This window comes from Girardinichthys multiradiatus, chromosome 8 (assembly GCF_021462225.1).
Source record: "Girardinichthys multiradiatus isolate DD_20200921_A chromosome 8, DD_fGirMul_XY1, whole genome shotgun sequence".
In the NCBI taxonomy this organism is placed as follows: Eukaryota; Metazoa; Chordata; class Actinopteri; order Cyprinodontiformes; family Goodeidae; genus Girardinichthys; species Girardinichthys multiradiatus.
Genome location: NC_061801.1, coordinates 24,858,324 through 24,882,477, shown reverse-complemented (window position 1 = coordinate 24,882,477; position 24,154 = coordinate 24,858,324). Strand labels below are relative to the sequence as shown.

Genomic DNA, 24,154 nt, shown 5'->3' with positions numbered 1-24,154 from the left:
ACAAGTAATAAAAAACCCAAATGCATTATCTCAGAAAATTAGAATATTACTTAAGACTAATACAAAAAAGGATTTTTAGAAATGTTGGCCAACTGAAAAGTATAAACATGAAAAGTATGAGCATGTACAGCACTCAATGCTTAGTTGGGGCTCCTTTTGCCTGGAGTTTCATTTTTTGAATGGGATTGCTGAAATAAATCAATTTTTTCATGATATTCTAATTTTATGACCAGCACCTGTACACCATGTTATAGCATAGTGAAGACAGTTACTAATACTTGGAAAAATAAGGTGTATTTTCCCAGAACCAATACAAATCTAAGACTGAAAATGGTCAGGGAGGCTGCCAAGAGGACAACAGCAACATTGAAGGAACTGCAGTCCTTGTTGTCTTCTACACGTGACAACAGGCTAATGTATTGTCCATATTTATGGGCTAAGCAGGGTTGCAAAAATATCTAGACCTGTCTAAAATTTCCCAAAACCTTTGGTAGAATGTGTCATTATCTGATTGAACTATACCTCAACTTTTGGGCCACAGTTCTATCAGATATTTTTAGCACAAAGCTGCACCAGATTTCACCAAGAGAACAACATACACACAGTGAAATGTGAGTCATTTTACTGTGGATTATGACCTGGGGTTACTTTCATTCAGATGGAAATTAGGTATTTGTCAAGGTGATTGAAATTATAAATAGTTCCAAATACCAGTCAGTTTGGACCCAAAAACCTTCAGTTGTCTGCTAGGAAGCTGAAGATAAAGAGGGAATATGTTTTTCAGCATCAAAGTCAGTTGAAGCATAGTAAACATAAAAATGACATTATGAGAGGAAAATTAAAGTGTTTCATTTGTTTAATTAAAGTGGGAAAATGTTACTACTTCAGGATGTGGCATGCAGACAGACTCATATCAAAGAAGACTGAATACCGAAACTGAATCAAAAATGTGCACACTTCTGCGACTGGATTATTGCAGGTTTTATTATTACAGTTTTTCTTTCTGGCAGACTTGTTTATTTGTCAGTTGAATTGTGCAAGATAAATGTCACATATATTTAAAAATAATTTCTTAATTAATTTTTAAATAATTAATTTTTTCAGATCTCATTTGTCAACTATAAAGACCTGCCATTTAAACAGCTGTGTAATAGATACGTACAGCCACTGTACAACAGTATGGCAAAACTAAGTCGTTTTCTTCTCTTTTTACTTCAACAGAGCTGCAGCAATTTAGTCTTTTTGAGTACAAAATGTTATCCGTTTTGCATCTGACTATATTCTATATTGGTGATGGGCCTGCTTCTGGCTTTATATCATGTTTTGTTGTGCCTCCTGTGTGAATGTGGTGTTAAATGACGACTGAAATCGCTTTCATACCTTGACATTTACAGCAGCTGGACATTTTTGCTGTGAGGCTAGAAGGAGAAGGGGAACAAGCGCGCAGGCTTTTATTGTTTCAATTGCTGCCATACATAATCGTTTAATCATGAAGATTATGTTTATACCGGGTCAATAAAGGCTTCTCAGATGTACAGGACTGCTTTGTTGCTTGGTGCATTTCCTCTAAAGTGTTGAGTTTCTGGGCAACTGAATACAACTCAGTAAGAGCTGCTTGGCTGAATGAGGATGCTGCAACATTTTAAACAGACTCAGGCTAGCTTTTGCCTTCATGTGAAGTTATCAGGCTGGTGGTTTAGAGCTTAGCTTTAATTGTTCAAAGAGTCTGAAGCAGCAACTGAATGCTGTTATTACTGTATAAAACGGATTAAATTATAGGGTCACAGGTACGCCAGTTAATTGGAGGGCAACACAAAAACACACAGGACAAACCATTCACACATTCATTCATACATAAGGGCAGTTTAGAGACCAATTAACCTAACAGTCCTGTTTTGGAACTGTGGGAGGAAGCCGGAGTACCTGGAGAGAATCCACGCATGCACAGGGAGAACATGCAACTCCATGCAGAAAGACCCCCGACCAGGAGTCAAATCCAGGACCAACAACAAGCAACAGTGCTGCCAACTGCACCACCATGCAGCACATAATGATTTTTTTTTTTCATTTATTTACTGGAGAAACTTTTGGATGGGGTTCTAATGTGTTGAAATTCACCTTAACTTGATGTCCAAGCATACTTTAGTTCACCATGATTAAAGTGTGTAAGATGGCAAGACTAACAAACATACTAATATCACCCTGCTATACCTTAAAGGACATTTTTAGTGGTCTTCATGTTCCACACCATTAGTATTGAATTACCCCATGAGTTTCCCTTAACATTTTCCCTTCTTGCATGTCTGCATGTATATTAATATTTTACAACATGCTTCAATTATGTTGTCCTTAATGTAAAATATTACTGAAATGCGTGGCAACAAAATAAAACGAGGATTAATGTTGCGAATCCTTTCTGACTGGTTTACTCATTCCAAATCGAGCGAAGTTGCTGAGCTTCACCTGTTGCAAAGCATTATCACACTTTGGTGCGCTACGCATAGACTATTGTACCGTTTTAACCTAATCAAATTGGTGGAGTGCGGGAAGCAAAAACGGGTAATCGTATTCTAGGTGATGGGTTGAGAGGAGGAGCGGCAGCGTAGAAGAGAGCATGCTTCATAAGGTGGCTGAAGCAGACGGCTGGAGAGGGAGGATCGCAGCTACATACAGCGTGTCTGGATCAGATGAGCGGGGGTCACCCAGGATTCCCTTGAAACTGCCCCCCGGGGGGAAGCAAATGTTAGACGACAAAGATTTGATTCCAGCTTCGTTTACTGGGGTAAAATCAACGCTATCGCTTCCTCTGTTGCTGCTGCAGCTGCTGCTGCCTTACAGGAGCGCATACTATCATCGATTTTTGCTTTTTCATTTTTCGTCTTTTATCAAGATGCCGAAACGGGGGAGAAAAGTGAGCGTGATTCTGACGGGAACAGACTGAAAGAACAAGATGCATTGTAGAAACCAGTAAGATCTATGGCTGGATTCATTTTGTAGCGCTTTTCATTTCCCAGTTTTATTATTGCTTGCTTAATCTCCAGAAAAAATGACATTGTATTTCATTTATCTCTTTTAATTATTTTTTTAATTAATATCTGGTCGATACAATAACGCAGAGATAGCTGAGCTCAACAGGCGGTAAAGTAAAAGTTTTGCATGTCATTTCTATCAAACGGCCTTTGTTTCACATTTGGCTTACAGACAGCTGCATTGAACCCAAAGGCCAATTCCCAGTCTGTCTCTTGGGCACAAGTGAGGTGATTTTCGCTCTCATTGTCCAACACAACAACGTGGGTGTGTTTTTTTTTTTTTTTCAATTTTCACCTGCTTGACAAGGACTGTAGCCTGTCAAAACTCCGGAGAGCGAGGCTCTATGAAGATCGCGACACAGTTGTTGCTTTTCCCTCGCAGAAATGCCAGTGCGCGCCGTGACCACCAGGTTCATGTACAAGGGGCTTTGCACTATTCCAGATGTCCTCTCCTACCGGACCCCCGTTCACCTGCCCGAGGACGAGGTGGAAGGTGAGCTTTGGTGTATTTGTTTTACTGATTTTGGAGGTGTCTGATGCTTTCAACCTGTTGTTGTTGGTGTTGTTGTAAGGTTGGGAGTTGGTGTGCCTGAATGCATGTAGCTTTCAGCACCCTGGAGAGTTTCTCTCTCTGTGCGCCTTTTCCTTTTAAGAAAAAAATCTTGTTGAGCACAGTTTGCGAAAGATTAAAGGCAGAAACCAAAGGTGGTGTTGAAGAATTGTGCAAATTTCTAAGGCAAGAATGACAAGTTGCATGAGGTCAGAATCAGATTTTCTCAAGTGGTGTAGGAGCATGATTCGCTCTTAACTCTCGAGGAAACAATAAATCAATAAAAGAAAATGTAACTCTTCTAACAATGGATTTGTTTGGGGCCACATCTTAATTGCATCAGCGTGGTTGTAAGTGATTCTGGCTTAATCCATGAGACAAACAAAGGAAATCAGAAGGAGGCTTATTTAGATATGCTTTTGAATAATTCAAATCTTCTGCTCCAGTGTGAGATCAGTATAATACACCTTCTAGAAAAAATGTCAGATACTTTTGAATTGTACGTTGCTCCCTTCTTTGACTTTGACTAAATAAACTTGAAAAAGATCAGCAATGTAATATCTAAAGGGCTTCTCAAACTATCCACTGGAGTAGATGCTGCAATTGTAACCAAGGTGCATCTCTGGTAGGAATGGAGGTTTTGTTTTGCCAAATTGCTCTCAGAATGAGAAAGCACAGATGGCAGAGAATGAGAACAAAGCCAGGCAGACTCCAATAAAGAGATTCACACGATAAGATTAGATACCACAAAGTCTTTTTTCCCATGTCCCTTCTTTCTCATCTTCTTCTTTTGTCTATATATTGCCCACACATAACAGCATGCCCTTGCTTTGAGCCACTCCTTTGACATTGAACATTCACAATCAGCAGTGACGACATAAATTTAATTAAATGATTGGATTTATGGACAAGCAAGAATTTAGAACAACTGTATAATGGCTTTTGTAAGGACGGCACTTTCCGGGTTATTTAGAGTCATTAGATATGCAAAACACAGAGAGGTAGACCAATCAACCCTTAATTTATTTACCCAGAAAATGTTCACTGAGCATATAATGCACAGGTAGATTAACATGGGTTCACAACAGACCAAACAGCATTTTTCTGTTTGTTATAGAGAGGCTCACTCAGTGTAGTTGAAGGAATCTGGATGGTTTCAGTTTAACCTCCTCCATTTAACAGATCCGGGACCAGTCTGAGGGTGTGATACTGCAAGCTCCCACCTGCCCTTTAATGCCTCTCCTGCACCACCTTAACACACACTGCAGCAGCAGTGTCTAAATGAATGTTGTCAGTGCTGCAGTCTTGTGTTTCACAAAAGAAAATTCTCTTTTCTTAAAAAAAAAACATCTAAAATGATCAGTATATAAATATTGTTTTTTCCACAAAATCTGTAATTAATGTGGGGCAGAGCTCACTGATTGCTCATCTCTTGTAATTACATTCCTCTAATAATGTTTAGGATAACTGCTCTACCCATGAAAGGTTCTGGTAGGTACTCCCAGTCAAATTTAACATCTTTAGATACAGTCAGTCAGCTCTACATCCCAAATTTGATAACAACACACTGATAGATAGCAAATACAGCCTCTCATTAGTTTAACCCCTTTAATCATTGTGCACTGGTAATTTTTCCATGCTAAAATCAACATTTCAGTTTGGGTGCTTGTAAAATCATTTGTCGGTGCAACCCTTAGACATGTATGCCTTAGCACCACATCTTACATCAATAAAATGGAGATTTATTACTGTATATGAATAATTTATACACAGACAGTGACGTGTGAATAAATCAACGGGAATTTCTCTCTGTGACATTGTGGCAGGGACAAAAAAAAATAATGCCTCCTCTGATAAATACAACACAAGGACAGAAGGACCTTGCATCCTGTGCAAAGAGATATGTTGCACAATGGTCACCGTACAAAACGTGCCTCAGATAAATAACTTCAAGAGATTAATTTTAGCTTCAGGTTAAAAATTGTAAATTATTATTTTAACAGTGGACCAGCAGTAAGTTACACAGTGTATGCTGAGATGTCCAAAACATAATTTCCCAACAACAGATCCCATCCATATATTAATGCCTGCAGGCTGAAGCAGTGGGGCATTTGAAGTAATGAGAAATATATATGTACCAGGTCTGTTGCATTTTACAATATATGCATCAATTAAATCAGTACAGAAGAGAATGAGAGTATGTTAAAGTTCATTTCAGTTGTTAAAGGCATAAGTTCAACTTTATGTATTAATAGAAATTAAGATTTCTCAGAAAAACACGCTAACACAATTTGACAGTTTTTTTATTTATCTGGCTGGGTGGTAGAAATGTGGTTCAAATCCTGGTCAGAAGCCTTCCTGCAGGGCTTTACATGTTCTATGCCTGCTTGCATGGGTCCGGGAACTTTGTCTCCCTTAGCAAATATATAATTTCACTTGGTTCTAAAATTGTTTGACCTAAACTGACATGTGCTAACCTACAGTGCCATCGTCATCTTACAAAGTTGATAAAGTTTATGAACAATTATGTGAACCCCGAAGACTCATACACACATCCACAAAATGTGAAACCCTAGAATTAGAGAGGGGTGGATGAAGGCTATGTTTGTTTTTCAATTTGTTTATTTTTTTGTTTATTTTTGCCTCTGACTTGATAGTTTGTTGCTATTTGTGGAGAACAAGTTACATATAAACATAAACTTTGAGGGACATTATTGGCTTTTTATTTTTGTATAAATATGTATAAATGGTTGGTACAGAAAAGCCTTTTAATTTAACATGATAAATAAAGCTAATGAGATGTGCTACATAATAACAGAAACATCTGTAAGATATACAGTACAGACCAAAGGTTTGGACACACCTTCTCATTCAAAGAGTTTTCCTTATTTTCATGACTATGAATATTGTAGCTTCACACTGAAGGCATCAAAACTATGAATTAACAAATGTGGAATTATATACTGAACAAAAAAGTGTGAAACAACTGAAAATATGTCTTATATTCTAGGTTCTTCAAAGTAGCCACCTTTTGCTTTGATTACTGCTCCGCACACTCTTGGCATTCTGTTGATGAGCTTCAAGAGGTAGTCACCTGAAATGGTTTTCACTTCACAGGTGTGCCTTGTCAGGTTTAATAAGTGGGATTTCAAGCCTTATAAATGGGGTTGGGACCATCAGTTGTGTTGTGCAGGAGGTGGATACAGTACACAGCTGATAGTCCTACTGAATAGACTGTTAGAATTTGTATTATGGCAAGAAAAAAGCAGCTAATTAAAGAAAACCGAGGGGTCATCATTACTTTAAGAAATGAAGGTCATTCAGTCCGAACAATTGGGAAAACTTTGAAAGTGTGCCCAAGTGCAGTCGCAAAAACCATCAAGCGCTACAAAGAAACTGGCTCACATGAGGACCGCCCCAGGAAAGGAAGACCAAGCGTCACCTCTGCTGCGGACGATAAGTTCATCCGAGTCACCAGCCTCAGAAATCGCAGGTTAACAGCAGCTCAGATTAGAGAACAGGTCAATGCCACACAGAGTTCTAGTAGCAGACACATCTCTAGAACAACTGTTAAGAGGAGACTGTGTGAATCAGGCCTTCATGGTAAAATAGCTGCTAGGAAACCACTGCTGAGGACAGGCAACAAGCAGAAGAGACTTGTTTGGGCTAGACTTGTGCGGCGCAGAAGAGGTGAACGGATGGACTCTACATGCCTGGTTTCCACCGTGAAGCATGGAGGAGGAGGTGTGATGGTGTGGGGGTGCTTTGCTGGTGACACTGTTGGGGATTTATTCAAAATTGAAGGCATATTGAACCAGCATGGCTACCACAGCATCTTGCAGCGGCATGCTATTCCATCTGGTTTGCGTTTAGTTGGACCATCATTTATTTTTCAACAGGACAATGACCCCAAACACACCTCCAGGCTGTGTAAGGGCTATTTTACCAAGGAGGAGAGTGATGGGGTGCTGCGCCAGATGACCTGGCCTCCACAGTCACCGGACCTGAACCCAATCGAGATGGTTTGGGGTGAGCTGGACCGCAGAGTGAAGGCAAAAGGGCCAACAAGTGCTAAGCATCTCTGGGAACTCCTTCAAGACTGTTGGAAAACCATTTCAGGTGACTACTTCTTGAAGCTCAGCAACAGAATGCCAAGTGTGTGTGGAGCAGTAATCAAAGCAAAAGGTGGCTACTTTGAAGAACCTAGAATATCAGACATATTTTCAGTTGTTTCACACTTTTTTGTTCAGTATATAATTCCACATGTGTTAATTCATAGTTTTGAAGCCTTCAGTGTGAAGCTACAATATTTATAGTCATGAAAATAAAGAAAACTCTTTGAATGAGAAGGTGTGTCCAAACTTTTGGTCTGTACTGTACTTTGAAGCAATTTCAACGTAGTTGGGCTTTCATTGTTTAGACTGCTTTGGCATAGCCAGAACTTCTTCTCAGTGATGACAGGTATTACGCTGGTGGTTATGAAGTATCTTTGTTAACTCTCTCCTTCTGCTTACAGATCTGTACATGCTCAAAAGGGGGATTTTGTGTGTGAAACATTGTTAGTTGTGCAAATTAGTACGTTATGCGTCTGTTTAATTTGTGTCATAACATAAAAAGTTTTAGCTGTATAACCCCAGTTTCTTGCATGGCACTGAGGGATTATTGGTGCATTACCATTGTGCTCTAAAGTTCCCATTTTCCGGATGGAAATACAACAAGAACGCCCCTTAAAGTCAGAATTCTGACAGTAAAAATCGAGGGTTCAGTTTCCATTGTTAATACCAGAAATATAAAATGTAGTGAAAGTTGAAGGTAAAGCTATTTATTAGCATTTCTGACTTTTTATACCTTCTCAAAACAGTGAGAGACATAAGGGCTGCATGCACTAACTCTATCTGTGAACGTGTTCCATGAATGTTTGAACTCATAAAATGGAGAGAAATATATCATTATCGACATACATTGATTAAAGCAGTTACCTCTACAACAAATTTCAAATCCTATAGGTTTTTTCAACCTGCAATGCATTCAGCCCACTCCTATTATTGAGCTTTGACTTCTGAGACAAATCAAATGCAGCACAGCGTTAAAGCAAGTTGTATTCTTAAAAATTTGTATGTTTTCCTTTGTTAATTCAGAGTTTAAAGTGAAAAAATGAGAGGTGGTTTGCAGATGAGATTGACATTTGATGGGACAATACTTAATAAGAGCCATAATAAAAATAGGTCATTACCCAAAATCTTTTTATTATAATTTTTTACTGGAAACATTGTTATTTGATAATCTGACCCTTATTTAAATGTTTTACAAAACCTTTTTAAATGATTAACGTAAATCAGTGACATTCATGAAGTCTGTTTGACAGCATGTTTTAGTTAGATGTTTTTCTTTCTGAGATGTTCATAAAAATATTTATAGCATTTATAATTTTTTTAAAGACAGTTTAATAAAAATTCAGTTTAGCCTTTGTTACCATGGTAACCTAACTGGGTGTGTAGAGATTTACTTTAGTCAAAAACTCGCACTTTCAATTGAACATGACGAAAAGACAGCCACAAATCTCTCTTACTGCTTCATTTATGTGAAAGGTAAATTAATAGCTGTTGGTTTACAGGTTGAGTGCTGGCCTAGTGGTTAGAGAGCAGGGCATCTGTGCCCTGAAGAGGCCACAAGTACCCTGGTGTGAATCCCACAGCCTGCCACTCTGGGTCCCTAATCCTTAGCCTCTGAATGCTCCCCCGGGCGCTGCACAATGGCAGCCCACTGCTCCCTAAGGGATGGGTTTAATGCACAGGAAAATTTCTCCATTGCGAGAACAATAAAAGTATAATTTATTTTATTTTTATTTAGTTTAAAAACAAGTTTGCTTTAATGCTATGGATTTTATAGCGATCCTAAAGCTGAAACGGTATCAGGGTTTCCAGATTTGGTTAAGAATTTTATTGTTGTTTTATGTTCTGCGTTCTTGTTTTTGTTTCCTGAAAGTGTTCATTTATTTATTTCTTCATAACCTCTTCTACCCGAACGTGCTTTGTTTGCTAATTTCTACTTGTTTTCTTTCACATTATTTCCTCTTCTGCCTTGCTGCCTGGCAGATCATTGTGATTTCTTCTGTTTAGTTTGTGCTTGTTTAATCGGTCAGGACACATGTTGACTTTAGATTTTCTGCCCTGATACCCTTTTAGTTTCCTCTATCAAGTTTACTAATTAATGCCGTTTGGTTTCCCTCTTACCGGTCTCCAGTGAGTCCTATATTTGGCACGTGTGTTGCTCAACCTTGTGAAAATGGTGCAGGCTAGTTCACAACTTGAAAATACAATGGCTGTTACTTTTTGTGCTGCTGAAAAAATACTTACTAAATAAAGCAGAATCACCAATGTCTGTCTTTTGACACACGGCATTGCTGAAAAAAGTCTTATTTCTGGCTTTAATGGTTCACTTTAACAGTCTTTTGGGGGTTGAAGGATTATAAAACACGCATAAGGATTTCTAAAAAGAAGAATTAGGTACAGACGTTTGAATGTATTGCAATTTATTCCAAACAGAGTCAACATTTTTCATACAGGCTCAAAACTATACATACACACCTAGTTATATTTACACACATGTCTCTTTGGGAGTAATCTACATACTTTGGGCATAATTCTGACTAAATATTTGACTTGCCTTATTATTAATGGTAGTTCTTTATAATAATCAGTATCTTGCCACTGACTCAATTTTTAAGCATAAGAGACAGATTTTAAATAATATTAATCAGAATCAGCTTTATTGCCAAGTTCGTACATACAAACAAGGAATTTGTCTCCGGTACACTTTGCTCTTTTGTTCTGTTTTTGCATTACAGAATATACAAAGGTATATATTAAGGTTGGGGACATGCCAGATCCTTAATTTTTGCCTGTTTCCAGGACCTGTTTTTATGTGTTTTGTATCATTGTTCTAGAGGAAACCTCAGTCGTTTCCAAGTTTCAACTATGTCTTTGTTGATTTGCGGTAGAGTTTAAATATTTGTGCATCCTACTCACCAGTGCCACTAGCAGCTAAACAGCCCCTCAGCATGACGCTGCCATCTCCATGCTTAAGAGATGTTACTGTGTTCTTAGAGTTACAAGCTTCACCTTGAATCCTCCAAACATGGTTCTTGTTATTATATCCAAACTGCTCAACATTTGCCTCGTGTTTTCCAGAAGCCATTCAGCTTCTCTATGTGGGCGGCTGCAAACTTTAGTTGACCTTGAAGATAGGGGTTCTGGAGGAGGTGCTTTTTTCATGGTCAGTACGCTTTCATGCTCCATTGTAGATAGTGACACTGGTATTCCAGTGTCTTTTGAAATCCTAAAGTTGTTCTTTAACACCTTAACCAATTTCCTTTTAACTGGAGGGGGCAGTTGAAGGCATAAAGGTTAGTGTCCTAATAGTTATTAGAACTAAGCATAGGAATGAATAAAGATGGCAAAAATTAAAGCACTGACATCAGTCCTATAAAAATTATTGGGCTATGCTTAAAGGTTGGGTCTATGCCAGGAAAGCAGCAAATCAAAATGAACTCTACCATTTCAAATATTTAGCCAGAATGATAGCAGAAGCTTGTTGATAGCTACATAAAGCTACAAAAATTAAAGCACTGACATCAGTCCTATAAAAATTATTGGGCTATGCTTAAAGGTTGGGTCTATGCCAGGAAAGCAGCAAATCAAAATGAACTCTACCATTTCAAATATTTAGCCAGAATGATAGCAGAAGCTTGTTGATAGCTACAAAAAGCATACAATCCAAGTGCAACTTGCAAAACAACATTTACCCAAAATAATAGTCATGGTGTAAACATTTATTTGAGCCTATATGTATAATTCTGACCCTGAGTGTTTTGGATAAAATCCAAAATAAATTAAAACATATAGGTTAGTCAGTCATTTTCTACCACTTATTCCATAGTGGGTCGTGGGGAAGCTGGTGCCTATCTCCAGCAGTCTATGGGCGAGAGGCAGATACACCCTGGACAGATCGCCAGTCCATCGCAGGGCAATACACAAACAACCATGCACACACTCATTCATACACCTAAGGGCAATTTAGAGAGCAATTAACCTAACAGGCATGTCTTTGGACTGTTAGGACTGTGGGAGGAAGCCAGAGTACCTGGTGAGAACTCACGCATGCATGGGGAGAACATGCAAACTCCCTGCAGAAAGACCCCCAGACGGGAATTGAACCCAGGATGTTCTTGCTGCAAGGCAACAGTGCTACCAACTGCGCCACCGTGCAGCCACATATAGGTTATTTTTATTATAATCATTCCTACTTGGAAAATGGTTCAAATGGGTCATTAGAACACCCAAATCTGACATTCATGCCCATAATGAGTGTATGTAAATATTTGACCAGAATAGTAAACCTTTTATCAAATTATCACTATAAAGTGTTTCAGTAGCTGTATTAGGTTCATATATCTGGAGCTTTTTTTTTAACCTACAATCAAATAGTTTCTTTTCTCTTTTTGACCTTGATAATCTGTTTTACTGAGATGTGTGTGATGCTGACTTTTCTAAAAAAAGATGTCTCAGAAAGGTTTCTGGATGAAAACAAAAAAGTTGGATGGTAGGAAATAATTGGAAGACATTATTTATTTAAAAAGAGGCTGACAGCCCAGAATTATTTATTGTATGTTTTAATGCCTAATTTGAATTGTTGAAATTAATAAAACATGGGTGACTATTCTATTTAAACTATATCCACAAAGAGGGCTTCATTATTTCTGGCATCTCAAGCCCTTTGCTCCATTCGAGTAGGCATTTTATATGAACGCCAATCATATGGGTAATAAATTGAATATTACCTGGAGTGTAGCTTCCAAATTTTCTAGGAAAATCATAACAAACACATCAGTGACAGCAGTGAGGATTAGACTAATGTAATGAGCTGATGGGAGAGGATATTGTCTTTACTTAGTGAGATTTAAGGAGGCAGATGAAGTGCTTAAAGCGCCTAATGGGTCTGCTGTTTCCAGGGGATGTTGTCTGAGCAGATGGTAACCTAGGTGGGCCGGGTCAGAAGCAAGGCTTCATGCCCTTTTTCTCTACCCTTCTGCCCTTTTTGCCCTTGTCAAAAACTCTGGTATGTATTCATATTAATGTGATTATTCAGAAACATTGATCTAAAAACTTGATGATATTTAACTGTAATAAAATGTCGTTGTAAGGGTATATATCTGTATTTTTGTGCCATAAGTTTATGTTTAAAAAGTTTGAAAGTGAGTACCTTAACAAACAGGAGCAGAACACAGAGTTGCCATGTTTAGAACACCAAACACAATATCAATGAATCACACAATGGCAAAGGAGTAATGAAGTGTTGATAGCAAAATTTCCAGCATAAATGTAAGCTCATAAAGTGAAGATTTATATGGTAATTTGTCCAATGATAAAGAGGAAGTTCTAGAAATGTTGTCTAAGAGGCACTAGCTTGGAGACTTAATGGACCAGAACCCTACTAAAGGATTTAAAAGTGCTCTACAGCCCCATTCTGCCTGTATTTTGCCACAGTGGCAAGTTTCAAATGTTGTAATTCAAAGAACTAAACTTTAGGTTACCATTCAAGTGTCATAACATTTTGTGCCTGAAGGTCCATATGCAACCAGGCCAGTGAACTCAAGTCCTGGTGTAACAAAACAAGAATGTCCGAAATCTCACAAAAACAAGGATCACAGACAGAAATAAATCCACGAGTAAAGAAGAATGAACATGTTAGGAAGCTGATAATAATAACAGGAGGCACTGGTAAGAAATGAATGAGAACCAATTATCTATATATGGAGTTTTTGGTCACCAGATACAGATCAGATAATACCAATGAACCACTGGCTGCAGCTCTGAGAAAAGCAGGATGCTAGAGAGAGCAGAGAGTAAACTATTGAATTTGATGACTGGGAAAAAAAAGGGAAACACTAACTAAAAAGAGTCTGACCAAACACAAACATGGATATGATATTAAGAGCAAAAGAAAAAAAAATCTCAATTACAAGAAAACACAGAATGTAAAGGAAATACAGCACAGAAGATAACAGTCTGTTGAAATACAGTCATATTCAGTAAATTATAACATGCATTCCAATGAGGTTCGTTTGTCAAATTAAGAGTACCAAGTATTAAACATACTTTTCATGAAGCCCACATTTCTGTATTAAAATGTTTTTTTATTGGTCTGATTTGATAATTTATTCTTAAATATCATGTTTTTATTATTAACCAAATGCAGACAGGCAGGCAGCAGCAGAGCGGTGAGTAGAAAAATGTAATAAAAATTTTAACTTACATCCAGGCATGAGACAATAAAAAGCAGGCATAAAGATGAGAAGGCATGGCATGGACAAACAGTATTCTCAAGCGAGGGAACAGACCAGAAGAGTGTAAATAGTAGATGACACAGGTCAAAACAAGGAGACTGATTGGCATAAAACAGGTGGACTGCATGAAGCTGATAATGGTGGCAGTGACTGAGTGGAAGCAAAACATTACTAGAACTAAACAGAGATAAAAAGACACAATAAAATCAAAGAATGGTTCTTAGAGAAGTAACAAAACAAAAATGAACCATAAAAACAATAATTAAGAAACTAAAATAAAAGGAATTAACTTATAACACAGCCTGGAGAGCATAAACAATAACAATCAGGGGCAAGACCCAAAACAAAACTCAAACATCTACAAATCATGTCACTGTAAAAAGAAAATCATAATTAACAGAAATGAAAGCTCAAAAACATCAGTCTGTTTGTTTTTACCCTATATTAATGTGCTTCACTCAGTGAATTGAGTTACTGAAATAGATGATTTTCTTCACATTATTCTAATTTATTGAATATGACGGACACTAAAACAGGAACTCCAAAATAAAACAACAATAACCAACATACAACAAGCCAAAAGTACAGAACTAAATAACAAAATTAGCAAAAAATACAAAAACAAACTCTTAAGGATTGTGACAGGCATTGTAGTTTTTGTTTTGATGAGCACTGTTATGTCACCCTCACAACAACATGTGGTATGGCCCTTAAACGTTACTTTTGGCTAATGCCTAATGCTACACATGTGATTGTCAAAACAAATTGTTTTGGCTCAGAAAGTACTAATTATTGTGCAGGAGAAGTATTTTGAGAGAGCTGTTATTGGGGTGTTTAATCATGCAATCTGCAGGCATCGGCAGACCTTTTGTACTGGCCGAGGAAAAAGGAAAAACTATGATAAAGCAACACATTTTCTTTGTGAAAAACCTTATGCTTACAAATAACATCTATTATAGCTTTAATGGTCTGGCTGCTGACTCTGCTAGAGTTGTCACAGTGGCTGGTGTTGTGCCCTTGTCCTTGAGCCTTGGGTTATTGCTTTTCTTAAAGCTAGAATTTCTATTGTTTCATATATTCTGAGGCAGAAAGTATTTTGAACAATGGAATCCTTCCTGCTCTGTGGATCCAGACAACATCCTCCATTTATGTTGGTGCTTTTCTGTTTCAGAGAAGCGTTCCTCCAATGGCTCTCTATGTCAGAAAAGTATCTATCTACTTTGAAGAACAAAATTAAGACCTACTGGGTTTATGTTTAACATTTTCCACATGTTTAGATTTTATGGTGACTAAATGATGCAAATCACTGGATATGTCATGTCACATTTATATGTGGACTTCTCCTTAGATGCAGTGTGGACATTATTCTGTTCCAAGAGTCTCCCCATTTACGAAGCACTACATTAAAAGCTGGATCCAGAGCCAAATTCAGAATACAACCTTGATTTACGGTGACATTTATCTTATTAAAAAAAAATTAGAGACTTACATTTGTACATCCTGTAAGATTATATTGTAGTTAACTTTTTTAATGTTAGGGCTTTAAAACATTTTTTTTTTAATCCGGCCAAATATTCAGGAATGTTCTGCAATTTCTTAAATTCTAAATAGTGCCACAGAAACTGTTGATGGTTATTTGATGCAAAGAGAACGTCAAAATATGACATCAGTAAAATAAGGAATCCCCTTGGATCACATTCACTAAAACCAATAACTTCCATTAAACAGGCAGACATGTTAACCACCACACGTGTTGACACAGATAAGCCTGTCGTTTTATGGCTGTGACTTCCTGGCATTTAGTGCCTAGGAGGTGTCTGTGAGCTTGTAGTGCTCTTGGTGCATTGCCGATAGAGGAAGTGAGCAATATTTATAGTTCGCAGCCAGCAAGAGAATCCCCTAGACAGCATTGTAGTGGAGTGCAGTCTTCCACTTTGTATGCAAAGCTGTCCTCTTTTATGCTGACAAATGTGGCTCCTTTTTCAGCAAAATTTGAAGCAGATATGTGTTCTGCATTTTAAAACTGGGGAGTATAAAAATTAAAAGCTTTAACATCTTATTTTGAGGTCATATTGTCATTTCTGTTGTATTATCACATTTGTTTGTCCTAACTTTCCCTTTATCTCCCTTTTCTCAGGCAGGTGTTGTTATTGTGATTTATGAAACAAAAGTTGCCTCATAAAAACTTAACTGGCTGTTGGAGAGACATATACATTTCTGTATATATTATTTCTGCAGTGTGGGGACAACAGCTGCAGTTCACGGTATATATAAATATCACCTTATGACTGTGACAGGTATAAGAGTTCAAAGAGCTCATATACTGACCCAACGTCAAATGGGTTTTTATCAGCATCCTCTCAGCAGCACATAATATTTTTTGTGTCTGTTTTTCACTCTGTTCTGTCATTGTTAACAATGAAAACATTCATAAATGGCTGCTATAAACATAAAACACTTCACAAGAAAGACAAATCAAGTCTAATCTAAAAACAAATCTGACTCATTGTTTCCATCCATCCTGTCATTGTCTCTACCCGCTTTTCCATCCAGGAGCAGGTGCCTTTCTCCAGCGGTATGGGAAGAAACTTGTGCCATCAGAAACTGAATTTGATTGCTCAGACTGAATCTGTATTTGTGTAATTTGAAATTAAATGCATTCGTTTGAAAATTTATTTCATTAAACTGAAACTGAATATAATGGTTTAAAACTGAATTTGTTTGCTTTGAAAATTGCTTTGCTTGTATTGAATATTCAGTTTGATTACTTTCACTTTCAGGTCTGAAATTCAGTTTTTTGTGTCCCACGTCTGGGCACAGATTTACTGATTCACGGATGTCATTCACTATTCCTGTGTCCAAATTCAGGACATTCTTTTGAAGGACGCATTTGTAGGCCGATAACGTCCTGGATGAGGTGACGAATGCTGTCCAATCTCGAAGGTTCCAACAAATGCGTCCTTTTTATCCCCAGATTTGAAGGATGGGTCCAGTGTATTTTCCATGGCCCACCCTATCCCATGATTCATTGCGGGTCGAAGTGGATTGTTCAAACGGAAGTAGCAGAGGCCGGAAGACAGAAAACCTGTGAATAAAATTGGATATATTGCGCATTCTGTGAAACAACTGAACTTTTACAATGTTTTTAGACGAGAATGTAGTTGTGTAAACCTAAAATATCTGATCAGTTTATCAAGATATCGCTTAATTGCACAAATGCGCCGATATGTTCGTCCACTGCCCCAGCAGTCGGCTCGCCTCTGGCCGGGTGGTTGAGGTGCGCTAAACCCCGAGAGAACAGCTGACTCCTGCGTCATTGTTTTCAAAATCCCGCTGGGTTTCCCCAATGGTTGGAAGTTAAACAGATATAATTCAGTCAGATTAAATCTAATATTAATGTTTGGTTTATTTATTATAATAATAATAATTATTATTATTATTATTATTATTATGCTCTGCAAATAAACTGATTTAAATGTTGTTCCTAAAGTTATTATGTTGTGTTCAAGTTGTTTAAAGCTTTACAAATAAATTAAACAAATGATATTCGTCATCAATGTATTTTATCTAGTGTTAGATTTTTATATATAAGAACACAAAAATATTTTCAACATTTTAAATGGCTGAATAATGAACAAGATCATAAAACAATAACATTTTAAAACAAAACAGCATTATAAGCCATCAGCAATATGTAAAAGGGTAAATAAAAACCATGTAGTCATTTACAGTAGAGACAGCTTTATTAAGCTTCAGGCTCCATCTGTTCGGCTTCACAGCTCTGCGCTTTACAACACGGTTGCTAGGCAACAGAAGTTACGCTGAGGTACAAGAGAAACGCAGACCGACGTAACACCGGCGGCACACTATGCTAATCTGGCATGTTTAGCTAACAGCTACAGGTAGCAAAAGTGTTACTGTTTGACCATCATTTGTTTACATGACGCTTCTTATAGATGCTCATTTGACTTGGTGATTGACATCCGCTAAACTCATGTAAGCTGTACTGCTCCAGCTCAACATGTCCTAAAGGAAGTTTAACCTGATTTGAAACGTAAATCGATGAATCTGTGTTTGATTAATCTGTGGCTATCCTCAAGGACCCGGATGTGTGACACAAAAAACTGAATTTTAGAACTGAAATTGAATTACAAACCTGAAAATGAAAATAGTCTAAATTAATTTTTAATACAACAAAATACATTGTAAAAGCAAATGAATTCAGTTTCAGACCATAATATTCAGTTTCTGTTTAGTGAAATTCATTTTCAAACCAATGCATTTAATTTCAAATTACACAAATACAGGTCCTTCTCAAAATATTAGCATATTGTGATAAAGTTCATTATTTTCCATAATGTCATGATGAAAATTTAACATTCATATATTTTAGATTCATTGCACACTAACTGAAATATTTCAGGTCTTTTATTGTCTTAATACGGATGATTTTGGCATACAGCTCATGAAAACCCAAAATTCCTATCTCACAAAATTAGCATATTTCATCCGACCAATAAAAGAAAAGTGTTTTTAATATAAAAAACGTCAACCTTCAAATAATCATGTACAGTTATGCACTCAATACTTGGTCGGGAATCTTTTTTGCAGAAATGACTGCTTCAATGCGGCGTGGCATGGAGGCAATCAGCCTGTGGCACTGCTGAGGTCTTATGGAGGCCCAGGATGCTTCGATAGCGGCCTTTAGCTCATCCAGAGTGTTGGGTCTTGAGTCTCTCAACGTTCTCTTCACAATATCCCACAGATTCTCTATGGGGTTCAGGTCAGGAGAGTTGGCAGGCCAATTGAGCACAGAGATACCATGGTCAGTAAACCATTTACCAGTGGTTTTGGCACTGTGAGCAGGTGTCAGGTCGTGCTGAAAAATGAAATCTTCATCTCCATAAAGCTTTTCAGCAGATGGAAGCATGAAGTGCTCCAAAATCTCCTGATAGCTAGCTGCATTGACCCTGCCCTTGATAAAACACAGTGGACCAACACCAGCAGCTGACACGGCACCCCAGACCATCACTGACTGTGGGTACTTGACACTGGACTTCTGGCATTTTGGCATTTCTTTCTCCCCAGTCTTCCTCCAGACTCTGGCACCTTGATTTCCGAATGACATGCAGAATTTGCTTTCATCCAAAAAAAGTACTTTGGACCACTGAGCAACAGTCTATTTTTGTATTAAAAACACTTTTCTTTTATTGGTCGGATGAAATATGCTAATTTTGTGAGAGGAATTTTGGGTTTTCATGAGCTGTATGCCAAAATCATCCGTATTAAGACAATAAAAGACCTGAAATATTTCAGTTAGTGTGCAATGAATCTAAAATATATGATTGTTAAATTTTCATCATGACATTATGGAAAATAATGAACTTTATCACAATATGCTAATATTTTGAGAAGGACCTGTACAAATTCAGTCAGAGCGATTCAAATTCAGTTTCTGATGGCACAAGTTTCTTCCCATGCAGCGGTCATTGTGCGAGAGGCAGTGTGCAACATGGACAGGTTGCCATCCCATTACAGGGCAACACATAGACAAACAGGACAAACGACCATGTACACACATTCACACCTAAGGGCAATTTAGAGAGACCAATTAACCCTTGACAGTCATGTTTTTGGACTGTAGTGGGAAGTACCCAGAGATAACAAACACATGCACGATGAGAACAAGAAAGATCGCAGGCTTGGATTTAATCTCAGGACCTTTTCTGCAAGGCAACAGCGCTACCAGTTGTGCCACCTTACAGCCCTTGACCAATCATTTTGCCATTCAAAACAAAAAATAATTATTTATCTGAAGGAACACATGAGATGTGTGAGTTATAATCATGCTCTCTCATAAGAGCAGCGGGTGGAGATTTCAAGTACTTTTTGACAGCAGGAGGTGTTATAGCTGCAAGCTTTCCATAGCACATCCACTTGCTGTCTAGCAACTCTGCTTGAGATGGTAATGTTGGGGGGAAAAACATTCAGTTTGTGACAAGAAAAGGTGAAAGTTATAACATTAAATATTTTTAACACCATTATTTGTTTAGGCCATTGAAGGATGATTTGTAAACACAGATTTGTTGCTGTCCCCAGTTAAATTTAATTAATCTGTTATTGCAAAAAAATCCCACCATTAATTTGAGTACATTTATTAATAGGGGCTCCCATGTTAAGAATTATTTGCTTTTAACAAAATTACCAATGCAAAGCAACAGTCTCTATCTACTACTTGTGCTTTTTGATTGGTTTCCTCTTGTTTTTTTGTTTTGTTTTCTGTTTTGCTTTAATTATATTTTTTTGTTATACTGTTGATTTCAGTCTTGAAAGATTTGGTTCTCACCTCAGCAGAAGAGGAATCTTTGCGACATTTTTAACTTTTCTGTAACATTTCCACGATCATATATACATAAAGTGTTAATATTGCATCTAGATGTGTTTTTTTGTTCCGGCATTTATTGAGTTGTTTCTGCTGTTGCTACTATTTACAATGTCTCATGTTTTTGTCTTTGTTCATATCAGAAAATATGATGTCAGGACAAGCCTCTGACTCATCTACAGCTGAATATTTTATGTATGTTGTTTTATGTTTTATGTAACATTTTGATGAGAAAACAACCTGCTTCATGTGGTAAAAACACATTTTTCAGACAAGTGACTTAAATCACCTATCATACATTTGTGATTGAAAAGGGTTTAATTGACATTTCTTTAATCTCTTTAAAGAATTTGCTTCTTCTTTAAACTGACTTAAAGGTTACTGATTGATCTTCACCGGGTGCAAATAACTGGGGGGAAATTATTCTTCCTTTTTTATAAACTGGTTTCCAGTTTTCAAAAATGAACAGATAATCTCATCACTAATTTAGTTCACAGTAATCTAAAACTGGCATTTAAGATCAAATATTCACAAATCTGATATGAAACACTTAAGAAAGTTTAGGCTGGAGTTTTATACGGACAATAACTTTTGATCCTTTAGTGCCGCCTGTTGTTATTCTCTTCAGTTTGGTTCCTGTGGAGCAGAGAGACTTCATCTACCTCCTGCTGTATGAAGTCTATTACGGTATCGCTCAGTGTCATGATCGTTAGTGAAGGTGAAGAGGGTTTTATGTAGTGAACTGGACAGTCCCAGTGGGGTGTTCTCGATGCTTGGTGGATGCCTTCTCTCAAGGACAATGTTTGTTTGTTTAGAAGTAACAGGGATTTTTCAGTTTACAATGCCAAAAGTCTTTATTATTCTGAATATCATTGAAAAGTTATTTTATTTCAGTAATTCAATTCATTACAAAACTCAAAATTCCGTTTTTTACAAATTTATAATATCCAGGTGTGGACTGTGGCTGTGTTTTAAGAGGCACCACTCAGATGCATTCAGGACAAGGATACAACTGTACAACCAACCAAACAGTCATGAATTTTAGGATCAATCAAAAAGAAAAACAGAATAATGTTGAAAACAATCATTCTATAGTGTAAGAAATTTATTATGATGTACCTGTAAAGTTATTTACATTGTTACATTAGCCTATTTGGTCCAAACTCAATTAAAATCCATTCAATTTATTCCAATACAATCATGTCATATAGTCTAATGCAGAACCATTTACAGTCCAATTTTATCCTAATTTTAGTACAGCACATTGCAGTTCAGCATTTTGTGTAATAATCAAAAGAAAAGCCCAGCTAACTGGACTAAGTCACTTACATTTGATAATCCTGAGCAAGCATGTGGTGACAGTGGAGAGGAAATACTCCCTGTTAGAAGGAAAAATCCAGCAGCACGTACCAGATTCACTGAGTAGCCATCTGCCACAAACAGCTGGTGTTTGAGAGAACAGAAACCAGTTACACAAAAAATACAGATTCAATGCTTCAGGGTTAGGTCAGGCGCACCATTTATGGAGGTAATAATCCTCAACGCAGCCAGATTGCCGATCCTGGGCCATTTACTGCATGTCTTCCGCTTTTCTCTCTTTCTGTCAACCTACTGATGGGTAAAGGCCAGTAGTGTCACAAAAAAGGAGAGCATTTTAACCAAGAAGCACTGAGCCAGTGATTTCCTCCACACAAAAGGTTTACATAGTCAATGGCAACAAATTCTCCATAAATGACTTTGTCCTGTGAAGAGACACACCTGACTGGGCCAACATCAGGACTGGAGAGAATTAATTAAGACTTGCTTAAGTTAATTAAGCAGGAAAAGTGAGAAGTGGCTGCGACTGCAGAGGAGTTTTCTCCTTTCATTTACCTGTAAGACCTACTGAGAGTAGATATTAATATTCCTACCAAACCATAAAAGGCTACGTTACTAGTTAGGAACAATTAACTGAAGAAATTTGGGACTTTCAGCTTTAAACCTCACAACACAAACCTTATAGTTTCAAAGGTTTAGTGAAAATATCGCATTTAAAACACAATCATGGAATAAAACAACACCTAGAATTATCCAGAGCTACTTCTGTTAAGTTTTAGAAGAAAAAGGTTTCTATTTAATGACACCAATGGAATATATGAATTATGTCTGTGGGCCATGTTAGCCTCCTCTTCTTCATCTAGCTCCAAAATGTGGGATTTCCCAGATAATTTAGCTGCAGGGGCTTCTCTCGCTTTTCTGTTTCGGCCAGATGAACATAGACTCTGCCAGTCTGCAGCTATTGGCAACTTGGCACCTACTTTAAATGTGCATCAGTTTGTGATTGATGTTTTCAGCTTCACCAGCATGCAACATTAATCGGAGTGTGGGATGGTAAGAAAGGTCAACGCGATCTGTTCAGTTAAAGTTCCCTAGAAAGGTCAACAGACCTTTAAACCCATTTTTTTTTCAGTGTTTGAAACAAAGAGATATAAAGTATAAAGTATCACCGAGTTACAGATCCAGCCAAATAAAGATGAATAAAAGCCGCTCAAAAAAACAAACACCTGCAAGATAAAACAATCATCAAAGAGACTTTTTTTTATATAAGGTTATTGCAGTGCTATGCATTAGGTAGAGTTATGAAAAGGGCTTGCAGAATATTCCCTAAATAAATGTATTTGGCTTGATTTGACACCACCTTTTAACATCGCTTAATCCTTTAAGTGCCACTAAAGGTGAAGCACCTGGACAGATGATTATAACACATAAACGTGTCAGCTTTGTTCAGGTTTCTTCTTTGTTAATTGAAACACAAAAAGCTTAATGTTACAAGTTGCTTTGTTTTTAATCTAAAGCACACGTTTGCATGTATAAGATTGAATGATTTTAAAAGCTAGGCTAAAGGACAAACTGATTGGGGTTAACAGGGTATATTTATTTAAGTAATTCAGTTATGACCAAACTGGGAAGGACATATTTGTAAATGTTTCAATTGTCTACAAGACGTAAGAGGAAAGGTAACCAGTGCTGCTAATCAAATAGCCCTCATTAGCTGATCATCAGCAAGTGTGACCATCTCAATAAAGCAGAACGTCTGCTGGTCTGGATTACATAGGTCTATGACCAGCAGAATGTGGTCATAATGTGAATGAGAAAAGACAACAGTGACTTTAAAGAAGCAATAGATGTTACCTGTCATTCTTGGAATGGTAAATGGACTGAACTTATATACAGGTCCTTCTCAAAAAATTAGCATATTGTGATAAAGTTAATTATTTTCTATAATGTAATGATGAAAATTTAACATTCATATATTTTAGATTCATTGCACACTAACTGAAATATTTCAGGTCTTTTATTGTCTTAATACGGATGATTGTGGCATACAGCTCATGAAAACCCAAAATTCCTATCTCACAAAATTAGCATATTTCATCCGACCAATAAAAGAAAAGTGTTTTTAATACAAAAAACGTCAACCTTCAAATAATCATTTACAGTTATGCACTCAATACTTGGTCGGGAATCCTTTTGCAGAAATGACTGCTTCAATGCGGCGTGGCATGGAGGCAATCAGCCTGTGGCACTGCTGAGGTCTTATGGAGGCCCAGGATGCTTCGATAGCGGCCTTTAGCTCATCCAGAGTGTTGGGTCTTGAGTCTCTCAACGTTCTCTTCACAATATCCCACAGATTCTCTATGGGGTTCAGGTCAGGAGAGTTGGCAGGCCAATTGAGCACAGTGATACCATGGTCAGTAAACCATTTACCAGTGGTTTTGGCACTGTGAGCAGGTGTCAAGTCGTGCTGAAAAATGAAATCTTCATCTCCATAAAGCTTTTCAGCAGATGGAAGCATGAAGTGCTCCAAA

The 24,154-nt window shown here is 37.4% G+C and overlaps 1 protein-coding gene across 1 annotated transcript in view; it reads left to right on the top strand.

The window, feature by feature from the left end:
• The first annotated feature begins 2,601 nt into the window (after positions 1-2,601).
• Positions 2,602-24,154, top strand: part of cabp7b (calcium binding protein 7b) — a 33,787-nt gene continuing 12,234 nt past the window's right edge. The window contains exon 1 of the mRNA XM_047372082.1: positions 2,602-3,522. Coding sequence (XP_047228038.1) covers positions 3,414-3,522 — 109 coding nt within the window. The 5' untranslated portion in view covers positions 2,602-3,413. The remainder of the gene's footprint in view (positions 3,523-24,154) is intronic.